Source organism: Hydractinia symbiolongicarpus, chromosome 12 (genome assembly GCF_029227915.1).
Source record: "Hydractinia symbiolongicarpus strain clone_291-10 chromosome 12, HSymV2.1, whole genome shotgun sequence".
Taxonomy (NCBI): domain Eukaryota; kingdom Metazoa; phylum Cnidaria; class Hydrozoa; order Anthoathecata; family Hydractiniidae; genus Hydractinia; species Hydractinia symbiolongicarpus.
The window spans coordinates 23786575-23805779 of NC_079886.1; the positions used below are offsets into that span (position 1 = coordinate 23786575).

The 19205-nt window shown below is 34.0% G+C and overlaps 2 protein-coding genes across 2 annotated transcripts; both read left to right on the forward strand.

Annotated features, from left to right (window-relative positions):
- The first annotated feature begins 240 nt into the window (after positions 1 to 240).
- LOC130621504 (uncharacterized) lies at positions 241 to 11896 on the forward strand. The gene is made up of 8 exons (XM_057436804.1): positions 241 to 652; positions 5491 to 6249; positions 6642 to 6898; positions 7443 to 9743; positions 10025 to 10308; positions 10817 to 10932; positions 11200 to 11269; positions 11358 to 11896. Exons 2-8 carry the CDS (start codon positions 5501 to 5503, stop codon positions 11373 to 11375), a joined length of 3795 nt encoding a protein of 1264 aa, XP_057292787.1. The 5' UTR covers positions 241 to 652; positions 5491 to 5500; the 3' UTR covers positions 11376 to 11896.
- A 3934-nt stretch (positions 11897 to 15830) lies between these two features.
- LOC130621513 (innexin inx3-like) lies at positions 15831 to 18624 on the forward strand. Its single transcript, XM_057436814.1, has 6 exons — positions 15831 to 15991; positions 16199 to 16471; positions 16905 to 17028; positions 17131 to 17258; positions 17336 to 17627; positions 17977 to 18624. The coding sequence occupies exons 2-6, from the start codon at positions 16331 to 16333 to the stop codon at positions 18495 to 18497; spliced, it is 1206 nt and encodes a 401-aa protein (XP_057292797.1). The 5' UTR covers positions 15831 to 15991; positions 16199 to 16330; the 3' UTR covers positions 18498 to 18624.
- Positions 18625 to 19205: the final 581 nt, after the last annotated feature.

Below are 19205 nucleotides of genomic sequence, written 5' to 3' on the forward strand. Positions count from 1 at the left end.
TCCACGTAAATACGTCCCTGAGACGTATTTACGTGGAGGTGGGGATGTAGGATATTGAACTCAATAATATATACATTCTGATTATTATATTATATCTTTTGTTTATTTTAGATTAATACATTCAATATAATAATAGAACTAAATATAATTTAAATGATCCTTATCCAAAAACCACTGGGGAATTATATAATTTATATCCATTGTCGGGGTGTCCGCTGCTAGAGTAAGTTCTCAGGGGTGCTGTAAATTGGGACCTCAGAAGAATGACGTTCGCTATCGAGTGTTGACCGCGACTATGAGAGTTTGACTGTTCATTTCATTCATCTGAAGGAAAATACGATAAAATTTACGATTTCCAGCTTCTTTTATAATACTTTGTGTAACTGAATAATAATTATCTTGAATAGAAATCACATTCTCGCAAAATACCCTTGGGTGGAACGAAGTTGGAAAAATCGGGGTTCGTTGTTTATAAGAAATGGTCCCGGTATTTATCCAGTCTTTGTTCCGATATTTTCACTCGCGCATGCGTGTTTGTGCTATGGAACGAGTTCAAAATGGTGGATTTTTTGTTCTGGATACGATCACGAAATAAAACATATTTATCATTTTCATAGCCTGCCCGCAAATGTAATTGTACCTTTTTCCCAGTGTACGTGTTTGTCATTATAACTTTTATTTGATCTGATGTTTACATCTCTTAAATTCTAGGTTAACACACTTTAAACAGCTATAGATAAACAATACAAATATATGCATATTTCAGGAAAAGGCCATCATGGTTTAGATGTAGAGTTCTAAAGTATTTAAAAATTATTTTGTGATACGCGAATCCCATTAGGTTCTGTGCTCTACCAAACAACTTGCAACATCTAACAGTTCACCAGTGCTACCTCCCAAGTGCACAAGAGTTGTAACTACTAAGCTGGTAGCACATTATTGGCAAAAAATGCTTGCCCCTTACAATCTTGTTGCTGAATGTCATTTAACCACTATGCCACTTGCTTTTACAATCCTCCAGCATCCACATTTGTTTGAAGTTCTACATTTTGTGACATTTCATACCGTCAACTCAATAATGAAGAGAGAATTTTTGAGTTGCAAGAAAAATGATTGGTTATTTTAAAAAAGCACATTTTTTTTTAATTAATCAAGTAGTGCTAGCTATCAATCAAATATATTTCATGTCTTTTAGTGCCATTTGTTTGAATGACAAAAAATGTTGCACACAACCATTTTAGTAAAAATAATTTGGTTATCATGATTATGGTTGTATTTTTTACATATTTTTTTGGAAAAGATTTAAAAAGAAACATTTATTTTGTCTATTTAAAAAGGTCTTTTATCCAGCTGCCATAAAGAGCTCTAAAAGATGTCTTGTAGACATTTTCCGAATTTCTAAAAGACTTCTTTTTTAGCGTTAATTTGTCCGTCCATAATTCATCTTTTAAGCGTCTAAAAGAGGTCTTTTTAAAGATGCATTTCAAAAATCTTTTTAGACATCTTTCGAAAAACACCACATGCTTTTTAAATATGTCTGTCAGACCTTTTAAAGATGTAGAAGCGACTTGAATGCATCTTTAATGCAACTTTTTAAATGCATCTTCAGAAAGATATCTTTTATCTATCTATAAGACGTCCCTATCTTGATTTTTATTTTAATTGTTTTTGTTCTTATTTTTTATACTTCTCAGAAAAAAATAGGCATATTTTAAAATAAATTTAGGACATTTATGATACATTTTTAATAAGTTGCAGAGATAGCGATATCAAAGACGACAAATATATTTCAATGAAAATATATTTGAACTTATATATATATATATATATATATATATATATATATATATATATATATATATATATATATATATATATATATATATATATATATATATATATATATATATATATATATATATATATATATATATATATATATATATATATATATATATATATATATATATATATATATATATATATATATATATATATATATATATATATATATATATATATATATATCAAACTCTTATTGTTTAGTTATACTTTAAACAATGCTATACTTTACAAAGTAGGCAAATATCACAAAAATAAATAAATAAAATATTAAAATACACTTTACAATTAAACCTTTTATATTCATATTTACAAATTGTAATCATTTAAAAAAACTGTATTATGAATTCTTCCTATATGTACTTATGCATGCGTAGAGAAGTACACTTATTTCTTAGTCAGTTTTTAAATAAGCATGCCTTTTAAAGCACAAATTAGAACTCTAATCAAAAAAAATCTTAAGCATATATATATTAAGTTTAGGCCATAGGAAAGAATCACTTCAAAAGTTCTGTGAAAATATCTAGTAGTTGATATTAGTTGTACCGCTAGCAAGGCTTACAGTCATCACATAAAGTTTCATTATGTTTCTTCCATAAACTGTAAGAAACCTGTAGTTTTTCTCTAGGGCATTCAAAGGTTGTTTTCTTTAATAAACAACATAAATATTCAAAACAATAAAGAAGTCAGTTCAGAAGAAACAAAAAGGGATATATTTAATGTGTAAATGACAGAGTTAAGTCTAATGTCTATGAATCAGAGGTCTTCTGTCAACTGGTACTTAGTTCTACTCTTCGATACCATCCAGAATTTGATTGCACGTTTCTAAATTGTATACAGTATAAAATGTTTTTTATCAGATTTTTTGTTAGGTCAAAAGTCATAGCAAAACCAAAATAAGAACAAAACTTAAACACATTTTAGGGAAACTATAAGGCTTTGTGAAGCTTGACAATTTTCTTTTCTTTTTCTTACAAAAAAATTATAACAAATCCATTTAAACAAAAGAAAATTAAGGTGTGAGTAAAGGAAATTTTTTTTTTTTCAAAATAGGATAGAAATGCGTCTTTTTTCCAAAAACGCAATCCTCATCATTTGTCTTCCAGCTGAACGTGCTAAAAAGATCAAATATAGGTGAAAATGTTTATGTCTCTCACTTTGGGAATAAACTGTGGTATAAGCATATTTTGTAACGATAACGTAATCACGACCAACGTTGTAAAAAACGATACCATTAAATTTTTTGTATCACTTTTCTTTTATGATTGTTTGTTTTTATCCAATCAATTAAAAATCACTTTTTTAATTTGAATTTCATTAATGCTTTTTCCGAAAAAAGTTTTTTTACAAGCGAGCAACACTAACAACATTAGGCTATATAAAATTTTAAAAAATCTCTACTTATCGTCATAAAGCTTCTGTTCCTTCAAAAAGGAGAAAAAAAATTAGAAGAAAGTGTTTAACTCTTCATCCAAGCGAAGATTGAAAATAAATAATAATGCGCAAATTGAACAAAAGCGTAAGTCGAAAGAAAATAATGAATGTTTTATTCAGCGATAGCGAATACGACTCAGACATTTATGTTATCATATCATTTTTTTAAATCTATATTCCATCAGATGTTGTAACATTTTTTCCTTTTCCTTTTTGTTTATTTTTACTTTGCCCATCTCTCATCTTCTGAATATTTTTTAAGTGTGAATATGAGCAGACACACGCGTTGTACAGAAGTTGTTAAAAACACCTGTAGCGACCATTTAACTATACAAAAGTGATGATATTTTTAAAAATCTTTAAAGCTCTTTTTCGCAATGTTCATTTTGTGTGTTAGTACTGCTAGCCTTTTCATCTTCATTTACAAAACTATAAAAGCTACAAGGGGAGGGTGAACGGCTTTCAAAGACAGATGTACCTAAAAACGATTTAAAATTTAATTCGTAAGTGTGAACAGATTTCGAGTTAAGACGTATTTTTTAGCGAATTATGGTTTCTAATTCGATAAAAAAAGTTAATGGAAATTATCTTCAAAACAGAAAATAATTGCACCGTAATTTTCAGATCGTTTTTAGATCAATGTGTTGTGATTACAAAACAGTGAACATCAATCATACAAAAACTAAAAGTTTTGTAAATGGAGATGCATTAGTAAAGGAGGGGTCATTTTTTTAGCGTCTTTTAATGTCATCAATTTTATTTCGCTTTCAATAATTTCTATATCATCTTTTAGGCAATTTTATAAACTTTCAGAAAATATTAAACAACAATATTACAACTTTCACGTAATTTTAATAGAAGGTATTTTAAAACATCACACTTTTTCCCTTACTCACACCTTAAGAACATTCATATACTTTTTTGAATGTTGATGATCAATTGTTTAAGAATGTCCACCAGGGGGGTCAGCAAAACAAAATTATGACGTCATGAAAAAAAAATGTTGTCAAAAGACATTAGTATTTTTTATTTAAAGTGACGATTATTTTACTTTTGTGAAAAATTAATTTCAGAGAAAAATAAACTTGCTAACCAAGTTTGCGAACACTGTCGTTTTTAAATATTGAATTTTTCATATAATATAGAAGTAGGAAAATACACAATAGATACATTATAGGAAGAAAAGAAAGATGTCTTTTAAAAGATATATTTTAGATAACTTTTAGATATCTTTTGAAAGACGTCTTTTAAAGATTTTTTAAAAGACATCTAAAACATGTATATATACCATGAGATTCAAATTTATTAACTTTCGAAATACATTTTTAAAAAAATGCAATTAAGATATCTTAAAAGCATCTTCTAACAGAAGATTTAAAAAAGACATCTAAAAACGTCTTTAATTTTTTGCTAACAATCCCATACCTTACGATCTGCATATTGGCTTTCCGTAAAACCTTAGAGGCTTACATCGCACTTGTTACTTGATTTGCATGCGCAAATCATCGCAAACCTACTCAAATATTCCTGAAGAAGGCTGCAGCCAGACCTGATGACAAATTTTAATAAAAATGTTGATATGTTGGACATTTGAATCAACATATGAATATTATGTGTGTAGTAATAGTGTTCACTGCACATTTCCGGGTATTTTATGCAGTGACGCTATTAACTCTACACGTGCTGATTCAGCCTCTTCCGCTGGTAAACTTTTTTCATAACATTTTATGGGCTTTTATATAGTTACACCTTGTATTTTGTTTCTTTTCCTAACTTTTATTCTGCATAAATTGGTCTAAGCAACACCTTGTAGTAAGTTTTAATTCTATTGCACAACAACTTTAGAAATTTTAGAAAAGAGAGGGGGACACCATTAAATAACTCTTTCTGTTTTATTATATGAAAACTGATATTAATAATTTTTTATGCCCTGTCCAATCCATGCTAAAATGGAAAACGGATATTAAAGCCAGCTTCACATTAATGCAAATAAGGTTATTCTTATGTAATATGTATGAATAACATGCAAATAACATAACATGCCAATAAGGAAACTGTTTACTTAAAAAGAGTAATTCTTGTTGAATGCAAATAACATGTGAATTACCATAAGAATCACGTTATTCGCCCGGCTTAAGCCAAGAATGATTATGATGATGATGATGATTGTATAAAATGTTAGTGTAGTAAATGCATGCATCGGTTTTGTTTTAGATCATGAGAAATGTCATCTTCATCGCCTACTAACCCAATTTCAAGAAATAAGATGAATCTGTCAGTTGCATCTTTAATAAACAATACAGCTAATAATACAAAACTTTCAACAACGGAAAAACAAGCAAAGCAGCAAGTAATTTGCACATGTTCAACAAATACGCAAACTAAAAACACCATAGCCACATCTCTGCCAGCACGCAATGTACCAACCTTAGCCTATTCTGAGTTGCTTTACAAAACTATATCTTCCCACATCAATTCGACATGTTCAATTTCTTCTTCCGCACTTGGATCAGCTGGCATTATTTACACTCACAGTTTACAGAACATCAGCAATAAAACCAATAATTCCACAATTTATACTAGCACTGTTAATCCATTATCACATATGAAATCATTGACTAATTCTGTTATCATGCAAGGTACAAACCTAAATGTTTCCCAAGCGAACAGCTCCTATATTCATATAAAACCAGCACCAGCTGTTTTATATAAAACTGCCAATTTGGCAGCAGGTGAAGGGCTTATTAAAGTAAGTCGCCAAAATATGAGTGCCTTCACAAAGTCACCAAACATTCAAACTAGCAGTAATGCATTGATCACAGGAAATGTTGTTGGGGTTTCTAATATAGAACAGAAAACATTCCAAGCTGTTAAAACTGGTAATGCAAATGGACCAAATCTGACGTTACCTCCGATATTTGTCCCAAGAGGGTGGAACCGCATCTTAGAAAAAGATGGCATAACATATGTTAGGTTAGTATGCTTTTATTATTATGTTTTGTTTTTCAAATTAAGAGATTAAGAAGTTAAGAATTCAAACCTAGACATTTTTTAGAACGTCCATTCTATTTTGCACTTGGTTTTTAATGAAAACTGTAATTTTTGTGCAACTGTTATAGAGATAAAAAATGTCTACAGCATTTGTAAAACAGCTCTTGGGTCACTTTACTTTATGACAAATGTTTTCATTAAAATCGCTACAGTGACTGTTTAACAACAGTTGCTTAACAACTTTTACGTGAACAGAAATTGAATGTTAAAAAATGGTATATTAAGTCCACTCTTGAACTGCAAGATTCAGTGAAGTACTTTCTTAGAAAGATCTGTTAGTTGTGGTTGTAAATTATTTTATGTCATCTGCTTAGTCCAAATAAAAGTCGACTACGCCATCACGATGACCTTGTTAACTATCTGCTATCTGAGTCGACCTGCAAATGTGGACTGGAATGCCCTCTCAAACCGGAAGAAGTGTTCAGCTTCAATCCGAAAGTTCCGAGTAAATTTGGTTTTTCTGCAAACACCGATCCCAATCACGTGACTGCTTGCGGTGTTTGTAAACGTTTTGAGGAGTGCTTTCCTTCTACTAGCAGAATAAAGCATGAGCGCAGAGGAAGAAAACCAGGTAAAGATTGTAATTTGTACTAGAGATTAATGCCCAATGTTTGTTTGGTACCCTATTTCTCCAAACTTACTTTGCCCCAGTGTGTGATCAAAAGTATGATTTTTTTTAAGATAATTATGGCATATTATGTTTCAAGAAAAACCAAGTCAATTGTATTTCAAGTTTATCCTTTCCAAAAGTCCATTCCGTCTTTTTGTTGGTACTGGATATGCATCCACACTTGGAGTTCTTTCAAAATTGGCACGATTACTTAAACTCCGCTTCGAGCGTACCTGTTGTGCTAGTGTTTTTTTAAGTCTAATAAATTTTTAAATAAATCGCTGGTTGACTCAGTAGTTTTTCATGGACATTCAGATTAAAAAATTACAGTTTCAGAGCAGCTTTTATTTACACTAGATAACACAACGGTTTTGCAGTTTAAATTGGTCAATACTAGCGCTATATTTGAAACTATCTGTAACATTAAATTTTAATTTTTTTTAATTTCATATCAGTTTATGTAAGTAATTGTTTGGAACTGACTTTTTATTTTTACGATTTTTAGGAAAGGTTAAAAGGGGAGGAAGCGAAGATGAAAAGACTGTCCCGGACAGGAAGAAGATTCTGTTGACTGGTGCTTCACCCTTAGAGATGTTTCAGACTGGCATGGATGTGATAAATGCCTTATCGGCCACCCCTTTTAAAGGTGCTGGAGTAACTGAAAAGAAAGAGGAAACAACGTCAGCTTTTTCGAATTTAAAGGTACGCAGCAAATCTCTTGGTTCACCGCCACCATCTTTAAGTAAGTTCCGCACCAACAGCGTTCCAGGATGTGACACTCAAGCATCGATTGGAAATTTAAATCTATCTAACACAGACGCCTCATCTACGACTGATAAAGTTCCGCAAAATTCGTCTTTAAGTAAAGCACCTACAGTTAACAAAAGTGTTGTAACATCATCTAAATCAAAGCCGTCATTTTCACCTTTAATAAAACCTAATCTTGTTGATATGCCTTTTCCTAAGTCTTTGATGGGAGATAAGAAAAGACCGCGCAAGCCCTCAAGTAGAGGAAGAGGAAGAGGTAGCACCATAAGAACCCCAGAAGAAATGACATACTCGAAAAAGAAGACACTTAAAAAAGTGCTTCCAGATGCAGCAGTAAAAAAGGCGAGCGAGTTGCAGCTGAATGGATACATGCAACACACAAATTACTTCCCAGCTCAAAAATCAATGCAGAGCGCGGATGCTATTCCGTCATTACAGACCATTCAGTCCACACCGGTGTATGTGTCAAATCAACAAGTCATGACATCTCAAGCCATGCTATCGACTGCTGGTAAAACTCCTGCCGAGTTAAAAGAAATCTATTTGCAAGCAGCAATTATCAATCAGCAATTACAAGCAGCCTCAACTTATGGGAAAGTCACGTTAGTTTCACCAACTGGTTCCACGTTGGCTGTTGATGCACGAAACGCAGTTCAGATCCCTATGGGAAACCCAGCAGCACCACCTAACCGAACTATTAGCTCTGTTAACCAATTACCAGAAGCACTTAGAAACCAACTTAACAGTATAAATTCTCAGTCTTTGCAATTGTCGCAACCATCTCATGCTATTGTCACTTCTTCGCATTTGCAACAAGAACAATCATCTGCATTATCACAGCAACAATGCAACGCTTTGGTGAAAACCGCTGTATTAACAACTAGGAAAACCTCATCAGAGTCAACCACTGAAACATCTATGCCTCCTCTAGCCGTAACAGGGGCAACTAGTCAGCAAGTGAACAAACCTCTACCCGAACTCAGTTTGTCAACAACACTTGTTTCAAGCAATTGTTCTCAGAGTCAAACACCTGCTAGTGGTCAGCAAATGGTGTTGGTGCAATTTTTGACTCAAAATGCAAGCAACTCTCAAACAACTACGGCGAAAGTGAATACGCCTATCGTACGGACATATTCCGTACCACACCCACAGGCTTACGTGCATACAGAACCGCAAAATAAAATTTTGCTAATGGGGAATGGTAATGCATCCCAAGCATTGAAGACATTGGCGATGCAGAAGTCACCCAATGCACAACAAAATCCAGTTCAAATTGAGGACGGCAAGAGGACATTGCAAATACAAGGATTGATACCGATGAATGCACACCCGTCCCAGGCTGTTGCTGTTGCGCCCACGATGCCTGTACAATATGTGACAGCTGTTAACAGATCGGGTTATCCGATAGCGAAACAACAACTTGATAATCCTTACCCGATGATACAATACCCTACCCAGCCTATGTCGTACATGTATCCGGCAAATACAGGTGTGTTACGACCATCGAGTTCTGATAAAACTGGCAATTTTGTTCGTATTGCTCCAGCAGTACCTCCGCCGGGTACAGCCAAAGTTCAGTTGTTTGAGCAAGAAAAAAAGAAAAAAGAACAAGAGTTATTAGAAAGCATGCAAGAACAGCTACGTCGAGATTCAGTTGTTTCACAAGTCTCACCAGCAGCCCTCTCTGGTGCACTCTCCTTTATCACAAGCGTGGCACTTGCAGCGTCGAAAACAAACACTCCATCTACCGCTACACGAACCATAACACCCGGAAACGACCCACCAGCAAGTATTTCTATTTGTGACAATGTCAATCCTGCCAAACTGCAAACGAATATATCAACAGCCAGCAGCGTACCCTTTACTTCATCTGGTGTTAGTGTCACAGCGGATGTATCTGAACAAGCATCCACTGTATCGTCAACAGCGTTAGCACCGTCAGATTTAAAATCGCACGCGTCACTTATTATCTCGTCGTGTCTTTCTAACAAAATTACAAGCCGCCCCGAAAATTCGCTGCCTTCAGCTGAATTTCAAAGTACGTACGCTTTCTTTCCCTTTTAAAAGATATTTCAGGACCTAGTTCAGGCTATTCTGATTAAAAAAATTGCGAGTTTGAACACTCTTAAACAAAGCGGAGTTACTGATATTGTAATTATATTTCGGTTATAACTTTGCAAAGCTTGCGTTAAATTTTACCCCCTGATTTACATTCAAACTGTTTACAATACGAGGCCGTTTGCGAATCATGCAAGTTTAGGATACTATTACACTGATTTTGTGAAAATTTTCCGTGTTAACTCATTAAACATCTTATAGAATCCGACGCACAAAAGTCGACCGCACTATCTGATGAAGTTACTCTTCATTGTGACGAGCAATCCAGTGATCTGCTTTCTAATAGTGATGGGAGTAAACCACACTCGCCGAAGCACTTTCCAGATAATATGCGACCAGACACGCCTGTCGACAAGTCACTCCGAAAGACTACGTCATTCATTGAAGGTGATCTTGTTTGGGTGCAAATATCAGGCTATCCATCATGGCCCGGTAAAATTATCAACTACATAGATGCTAAAAAAAGTCAACAAGATGGAAAGTTGGTAAGTTTTACCATAACAGATCTTTCCAATTCTAAGCATGTCTATTACCTGTATAAAATTAAAAATTCTGGTCTCGATCAGTTGTGAAGCACTGTTGCAATGTAATCCTGTAAATGCTAGTTACCGTACTCTTCGTACACTATACGCTTTTTGTTTTATAAAAATATGTTTTATAGGAATGTCAGGCTGGAATCTCAGGTGAATAAACGATAGGTCTATAGTAGAAACAATAGAGAAATAAAAATAACGACCAGCCTGGTTAGAAAATCCATATTCTTATAAAAAAATAAAGCGTGTACTACCCAGAGTTGGCTTTCTGAGTATAACCTCGCTTGCCTAAAGTAAATCAGGTCAACTGCCCTTCGCAACGGCCCCTTCGCAACAGCCCCTCGCGACTGCCCCCCCGCAAATGGACGTTTGTTTAGTTTTGATACTGGCATTTTTAGTTTGCTTTATTTTAGTATTTTTATTCAATGTACACAATTAATTTTGCGAAACTTATTTTCAGCTCTATGTGAGTTGGTTTGGTTCGAATCAGATACACTCAGTCAACGCCTCACAATTGAAAGCTTTCGATGAAGGGTTCCAGGGATTGGATTGCAATTTAACGAAGCGTGGCTATAGGTCTGTATTTTACACGTTTCTTCGTGTTTTTTCTACTTGGTTGTGTTTGTTTACTTTTTATGTTTATGTGTAAACAATCATGCAATGTATAGTAGAAATCCTATGTGTGTATAAATTCAAGCAAAGGGATCAGACTTTTCAGGGATCTAGTGCGATGATTAGTTAGTGATCAGTGGAAAGTTTTTTTGCTTTGAAATGACATTGTTATATTTTTGCAGAACCATGTCTACCTTGTAATGTTATAATTTATCTGCTTTGGTTTTATAGAGCTAACAAGAAGCAGTTGAACGATCTGGAAAAGGCAATAGCTGAAGCTTTAGAAGAATTAGAAGCTAGGGTAAGACTCTATTTGTTTTTTGTTTTTACATTAAACATTTTAAATATTTACATTCTAATTTATTTATCAACTTGCGTTTTCTGTTTAGACGGGAGGTTCATCATAAATTGGCTGTTTTGTCAACATTGGCGCCTCTATGTCTAAATACTGTACCACGAAAATAATTTTTTCTGTTGCTGTCAGTATACATATCTTTCCCTTTTGAAACGTTTTACAACTTGCAGTAGTCTTGTATGCATGCACTTCCCATCATTTTATACCTTCCTAAGATTATTTTACCGTTCTTTATATCAATCTTTTTAATAATATTCTAAATTAATTGAATTTTTATTTTGTGCGGTATAGTTCCTTATATTTACTCGCGCGCGAGTGTTTACATTACTCGACTTTAATCTGTATATAAAATATATTTGTTGTGAAATATGTATTTACTTTAGATGTTTTGTACATCGTTTTACAACCATGTTATGCATGTTTTCACTTACTCAGTTAAAACACATAAGAAATTGATCGTGTTGTGTTTTGGTAAGTGAGTACCACAAGATGCATTATACACGTGGGATAGTGATGACCTGGTGTAAAGAAACGCTTTTTACTCATTGAAATAAATTATCCTGTAATTATTTATATCTTGTGTTTTTCTCTGCTTTTATTACAACATATTCGTTCGTTTGGTATATGGAACAAAACACATCAATCAGGTGGCGCAGTGTATTCCGATAATCATGGGAAATGTTGGATGGTGTTATTGTGTCTTCACCACGATGTCGCTTGTTTCTGTTAAAAAAAAATTCTTCACCTTGTTGGTTTTTCTTTTTATCACCTTTTTCTCTTGCATAAAAATAAAATATGCATATATATTTTTTTTTCGAAGGTGAATAATCGAAGAGCGTTTCATGTTTTAACTGAGAATTTTTTATTTGAATTGTCGATAGCGTGTGTTTTCATTTCACCGGTTATATTTTGCCAATACACGCAAGTTATTTTTTCCCATTTTTATATACAAGGGATTTATTTATCTGCAAGATATCTTTAGTCAACTTTGTTCCAAGGTCTTCTTTTTTACGTCCCCTATTGTCAGAATGACACGAAGTATTATTTATCAGACAATAAAAACAACCCCTCATGGACTTATTTTTCTCTTTGGGTGAGTTTGGTACTGCACAATTTTTTTAATTTCTTCCAACTCCCATTCGTCTTTGTCGTTTCCGCTAATCTTTCGAACGACTTTGCTTTTCAACGAGGTCAAACTTACTTTTCGCATCTGATCTTTCAATTCTTCTTCTGTGATAGCATTCCGCCGTCCTTTCATTTGTGTTTTATTGGTGAGAAAGATGCATCGGCATTCTTCCAAGTCTAGTTTTTCAAACTCTTTTCTTCGTTTTTCGCTTTCAAGATACGCATGAAATTCAGCATCATTCGATAATTGATTCGATATTTTTCGTACTTTATGTCGAAAGCTTTGAACTCTCCCTCGCGATGGGTTGCTCATTTTTTAGTTTATTTTTCTTTCGCTCTTTTACAGTGCCTTTCTTTGTATATTCTTCTTTGTTCATTTATGCCATGTATTTCTCAATTAATTAAGTTGACTCGTGGAAAACGCGTGTTGCTGTATTTACCAGCGAACACTCGAATATGATTTATCGATTTGGGGATATAAACTCCACCTTCTTAAAACATGCACGCTTTAAATTACAATAAAAAGCTGATTTTTTTATTCTATTCTTTCATAGAGCAAGATGGGATAATTTTCTCTTTATATATTTTAATATATTGCACTAATCAGGGGGTTAATTAACAGCTGTTTGTATATATAATTCTACTTGATATACCCTACCTCCGGTTCAAACAAAAAATTGTATTTTGTGCGGATGAAAGAAGAAAGTTTGTTCAGGGGGTAATGAATGGAAAACATCTGTCCGTGAGAATTTTTATCTTATTTTAATTCGTTTTTGTTTTCAATTTGTGAACGGTTGAAAATAGTGATTTTAAAAGTACATAAATTAGTTTCGTTTACGTAAAATGATTTTTCATTACGTTGTAAATTATGTGAAAACGTTGGTTATAATACTTTATTATTGAACAAAATTTATTTGCACCTGTTTTCAGAGACGCATAACTTTATTTAATTGCTTTGGCATATATAGAAGTTTTGTGTCGAAAATTTAATACTAAAACGGATGAGTTTACCGCCGGCTTGTATCATATGAAAAAAAAAATCAAAAATATCTTGTCTCGATATCTTAGCGTTGGGTCACATATTGGTTTTGGTTTTAACTTTCCTCAGTTGCCTGTGCAATATAAATGATAGAGAGAAGTTAAAAATTCGCACTGTCACATTTTTTGCGCAAAATTTTTGATTAAAGTATGAGAGTTGCGTTTGATTAAAGCATGACGGTTGGGTTTACGAAACCTCGTCTCCAGGGTTTTGTGACCCTGAGCCGTTATTAACTTCATCAACAAGGCAAAATGCCCTGGGGATTAGAGGAGGGAAAGGACGATTGCTAGGACTGGACGTTTTTTGGGATCCCGCCCTTCTCAATAATTGTTCCAAAAATCACTTTGCGTTTATTATATAGACAATTTCGTCCCCCCCCCCCCCCCCCCCCCCCAATTAAGCGGAGTCCTAGGTCAGGCGTGACGTTTTTTTCCATATACCGATACACCGTCACCGTCCTATTTTGCATATTTTAATTATAAAAAAAAAATTCATTTTGACAAACTTTTTCCCACATAAAGGCGGGACACAATCATCCCTGTGAACGTCCCTTCACGGCACTAGTCCTGTCCCACCTCTCATTATTTAACCCACCAGCGTTCATTTAGTTCTGAAATCAAACATAATCCTCATAGAAACTGTGTGAACCTCTAGGGTAAGCTCTAGGATTCACTCTAGGGTCAACCTTGCTTCCTAAATGCTGTTATTTCACTTGAATGAATTCAAGACAAAAAACTTCTGAGCATGCGAGCACACGGTTTTGAAGCTATCCGATATGCGAAGCAGAATGATTCCGTTTTGAAATAGTGGAATGATTCCGCTTCTCTGTTTTTCGAAAAACGTGTTTCACATCATTCTGGAACAAAACGATTCTGGAACAAAACCTATCTGCAATGTGTGAACATAGTCTTATTTTGTGCAATTACTTCTTGAAAGATCACGCGTGTCGTAACATGTAATCTTCTTTTTATTCTTTTTATTTTTCATATGTTATGTATAATTTTAGAGAACTGTAAATACTTTTTGACATTTGGTGCCAATATCAAAAAGTGAAAAAGAGCACTGGATACAAGTTTGGAAAGCAATAAAAACAATAAACAGTGCAGAAATTAACAAAATCTATATTATAATGCCCGTATACGTCTGTCTGTCTGTCTGTCACGCAAAATAGTAGCTTAGCTGCGACGGGCGAACCCGTGGATTTTCCACGGGCTAACGACTAGTATAAATAATTCTCTTTGCATAAAATTATGACCCAGTAATTGGATGAAATTGGGTAAAAAAGTTCATCCTGCTTTCGAAAGACCTTGTGAGTGATCTACCCCACACCACAAGTGTTAACAAAGAGACTTGTGAGAAAAGTCTGCTAACCGGGCTCTTACATAGAAATGACACCCTACTTTTTAATGTCATAGCAAGTCTCTGAAGGACATATATCTTCTGACGTTTACACATACTAAAAATAAATCATCAATAGTTGGGTGTTACAATAAGTTTCATTGTTTGTGTCATAACCACGAGGCTACAGGCCCTGGGATCGAGATTGCCACGAAACTATTTTATTTGTTATTTACAAATCAAACCGTAAATCACGCTTGGGCCTAAAGAAAATTAAAGGTTGGCGCAATCTCGTTGCCTGGGCAAGGCGCTGCGCCACAAAAAGCCCCGGGGCGAGATATGGATTGCGTGTTTCAAAAATGACGTCACCATTTCTTAATTATGCAAAGTTAAATAATTGCAATTATATTTCTATTTTATAAGGTATTGTGAATTTATTGTACATAATAAGAAAAGAAAATAGAATGGGCTTTAATAGAATGAATACAGCCCTCTTCAAGGGCTAAAAATAATTTAAAACCCTTAGCCCTAGCCCAGGGCCACGAAAACTTGTTGAAAAAACATTGACCGCCTACGGTAGCGAAGACTTTAGCCTGTTGCACATTTTTCTCAAAAATATATAATAGGTTTTCTATTAACCATCCCTGGAAAAAACTTGACAAAACGAATTAAATAAAGAGGCCTGAAAACTAATTAATAAAATTGGACGGAGCCCTCATTTTCTGGACGGAAAGGCCTGGGCACTGAGAGAAAAACATGTGCCGGTACAGCAACCAGTTGAGGTTGCGTGAGTAAAAAAAACATGCCAAATTGGCGCATTTCTTTCGTCTTATTTATTTAACAAAAAAAGCGTACTCTGAAAATCTCTTGGTAATATTCATGTCTGATGGCAGCGGAGTGTCACTTTTAGGAAAAAATGTGTAAATGCATGTACGTTTCTTTAAATTATGTTTTGATTGGTTAGCGATTAATCTATGGCGCCCATCATTGGCGGTATGTTATTGTTCACAGGTAATCATGCGGAACGAAGAAACAACTTTGTGGGAACTTCTTTTTTGAAATAGATGAACATTGTTGCGTAAGATAAAGGTTTCAACTTTCTTAAAGAAAGATTTTAATTTTTGCAATAATCACTAAAAAGTTACAAAAGACCTCGTGCTAAAAAGGTGAGACTTTAAATAAATGTATTTTAGTATTAACACATGTTATACATAAAAATTAATTTAAGATTTCCAAAACTTCAAAATTTGGCGGGTTTATAGTGTGCATCAAAAAAAAACTTTTGCAGTGAATTAACGCACATATATATTTTAAAAGGTGGTGGCTGCTATAAAATGAACAAGCATTAAATTATTCACATGTATTTTTTATAGACCTATCGGCATTTTATTCTTCATGTGACGTCTTTGAAAGGAAAGTTGATATAAAACCATCATTATCGAAGAGCAAGTTAATTTTATGTAAAGAAGTTTTACAGACGAAAAAAAGAACAATTTATAGTGAAGATGATTGTTGGTGAATTAAAGGGGTTATTATCCTTTAAAATTAAATCTAGGCATGATGGATATTCAGATCAATTTAATCGGATTTTTATTGTTAAAATTTTGTTGGTATGTTCACTGGTGATGGGAATAAGCTGGTACAAGGTTAGTGGTTTTCTTATTCTTGCGGTCGGATTCGCGTCATAATACTGGTTGAACCAATCACGGGCCAGTATTCAGGTTAAGCAGCTATTATGAAATTTATGCAGCTAACACAGTGGTGTTTTTCAAAAATTTTCTTCCTGCGTTTTTTTTTTATTTTCTTTAAAAATTCCTTTTTTTGTTTGAAAATCCGAAAATGAAGCCTGAAGTGTGTTCTTATTTTTTCTCAAGTTTAGCCAAGAACATTAACATTAAAAATATTTGCGATGCAAAATTTAAGTAAAAGTTTCACAAATCACAATTGATTCTGCAAAAATTTCTGTCTTGAAGATGATGTAGCGTGTTTTTGTGTTTTTCTCCAAGAAAACAAATCGGTTGTTGTTATAAAATTGTTGTAATATTGTAATGCTGAAATGTAATTGTGCCCTTACTATAGGATTCCATACGTTGTGTAACGCCTGGTAGTGTGGATGGGGACTTCGTATCAGATGCTTGTTGGATACAGGGAGTGTATGTGTTTAGAGAATTGATGGACAGAATTGACGAAGTTGCTTTCTATGGTGTGTATTTGTGTATTAAACATGACATGTCTATTTATTATGAACCTTAGATTTATGTTTTTATACAAGAACAATTTATAAGTAATAAAATACTTATTGCAGGTATGCCAAAAGACATTAATGATGATGGTATGCTGGTAGAGTATGGTCGGCTTTGCAAAACGAAGGACCCGTTATACCAAGCGAGGGGACTTCACTGCAGACCTCTCACAAAAACGTTTTTTCTGCAGGTTAGCAGATTTTCTCACTTCGTGTGTGTCTGCACAATTATTTCAAATGTGTGTAAAATTAAATGTCTCTTTTCTAGTATCAATGGTTTCCATTTTTCATTGCTTCACTGGCCATACTGTATTACCTTCCTTATGTGTTACACTTGTACGGTAATCCGGATCTAATTAGTCTGAAGAAAAAACTAAAATCGGGAGAAGCAGACACAGAGGTGTTTTTACGTACATACTTTAATCACAAAGTAAATCCTGTTCGACAACTTCGTACCCGGATCCTTTTTACATATGTAGTCAAGTTGTTATATATTGCTGCTAATGTTGTATCCTTCGTTGCCACTGATAGTGCGTTGCTTGGAAAATTTAAAGGATATGGTGAGTGATGGATTAACTATATTGTTTTCGAGTCCCGTAATGAGAACTTCAAGAAAAGCCCTTTCACCTGAATCATAGGCGTCAACCAGATATAGAAGCAAGTTGGTGACGTCAATAGAAGTGATCTTTTTTTTGCGCATAAAAGTTTTTTAAACTTATTTTTTGAAATTGCTAAGTTTAATTGTGTTGAAAATCTGAGAAAATGTAAGGCTGAACCTCCAAGGCTGAACTAACCAAATTTCAAAGCTGAATGAAGAAATCTTTGTTTTCAAATGACTTCGAGGCTCAAATGGCGCGAGTGTGATACCAAAGGCAATTGACAGAAAATATTTCACCCGTTTTTATTTAGGACCTAAATGGGTACGTTGGAGTAAATTGGATAACCATCTTGCGCATGATTACATGGGAATGCGCGATTTTCCGAAGCCTGGGAACGAACTACTACCTCCCTTCGGATACTGTCAAGTATATGTAGCAACCAAGGACAAAGTTACTTCCATGGGAAATAAACATACATTTGTTTGCGAGATGTCGCAAAACATTCTCTACCAATATTGCTTGATATTGCTCTGGTTCGTCTTTGTGTTTGGTATGATCATATCCATTGTTGGGTTTCTTGTTCAATTGTTGGATCATTTGATCACTATCATGTGCGTGCTCAGACATGGAACAGTAGCAAAGAAGATGTATGAAATTTTAACGCTGCGAGAATGTGAATATCTTGAGTTTATACGACGCAGAGATTTGCAGTTATACTCGCAGTTGATTCAAAAGTTACGCCAAGAAAAATATCACATGGAATTAGCTAATGGAAACAGAGGGCTGCCTGACTCTCCTCCACCTGGTTTTGATGAACTCACGCGACTATAACGCAGTGGTATAACCACCTAAAAAAAGATCCTCAGCAAGTGTGAACACGAACGATATATACGTTGTATATAGTGCGTAAACAGTGTAGTTTTTTGTATTTAATTGGTGACATATTTACAACTTAAAATTACATTTTTTATCAGTCTGGCGTACAAACAGAACTTCAGAAACGATTACTCTAGAAAACTTCTTGTGTGATATATTTCTCACTTTTCTGAAATACCCTACGTGGATTAATTTACGCGATTTCGCAAATTTAAAGACTTCGCCAAATTATTCCAACGCAAAATGTTACCCATTCTTGTCATTCGCGAAAATTAATCCATGCGAAATTTTTCGAATCCCGTTAAAATGGCGACAAAACGTTAGACGCTATTGAACAATTTAGCTTGCAGTTAAAAAAAGAGGGAACAATTGTTAGCATCTTTCAGTTCCAATGTTACATTAATATAAAATATAAAATAAATCCACGCAATAAGCCCAGCATTCGCGAAAATAAGTCCACGCGAAAATTATGTAATCCACGTAAGGTAGTGAATTCGTATCGGTATCTCTTTCCTCGCCATAGTATTAGTTAAAATAACGACAAAATGTTAGTTAAAAAATGAGGGAACAATTGTTAGCATCTTTCAGTTTCCATGTTACTCACATTATTGTCATAATGGAATATTCAAAGCAATCGATCTAAAAAATCAAAGAAATTCAATG

Excerpts from the sequence above, each read along its gene's own strand:
- LOC130621504 (XM_057436804.1), top strand. The coding sequence starts at position 5,501 with ATGTCATCTTCATCGCCTACTAACCCAATTTCAAGAAATAAGATGAAT. Across the intron at positions 6,899-7,442 it reads GCGCAGAGGAAGAAAACCAG|GAAAGGTTAAAAGGGGAGGA; the intron begins GTAAAGATTGTA and ends TACGATTTTTAG. Across the intron at positions 10,933-11,199 it reads TTAACGAAGCGTGGCTATAG|AGCTAACAAGAAGCAGTTGA; the intron begins GTCTGTATTTTA and ends TTGGTTTTATAG.
- LOC130621513 (XM_057436814.1), top strand. The coding sequence starts at position 16,331 with ATGATTGTTGGTGAATTAAAGGGGTTATTATCCTTTAAAATTAAATCT. Across the intron at positions 16,472-16,904 it reads TGGGAATAAGCTGGTACAAG|GATTCCATACGTTGTGTAAC; the intron begins GTTAGTGGTTTT and ends CCCTTACTATAG. Across the intron at positions 17,029-17,130 it reads TGACGAAGTTGCTTTCTATG|GTATGCCAAAAGACATTAAT; the intron begins GTGTGTATTTGT and ends TACTTATTGCAG.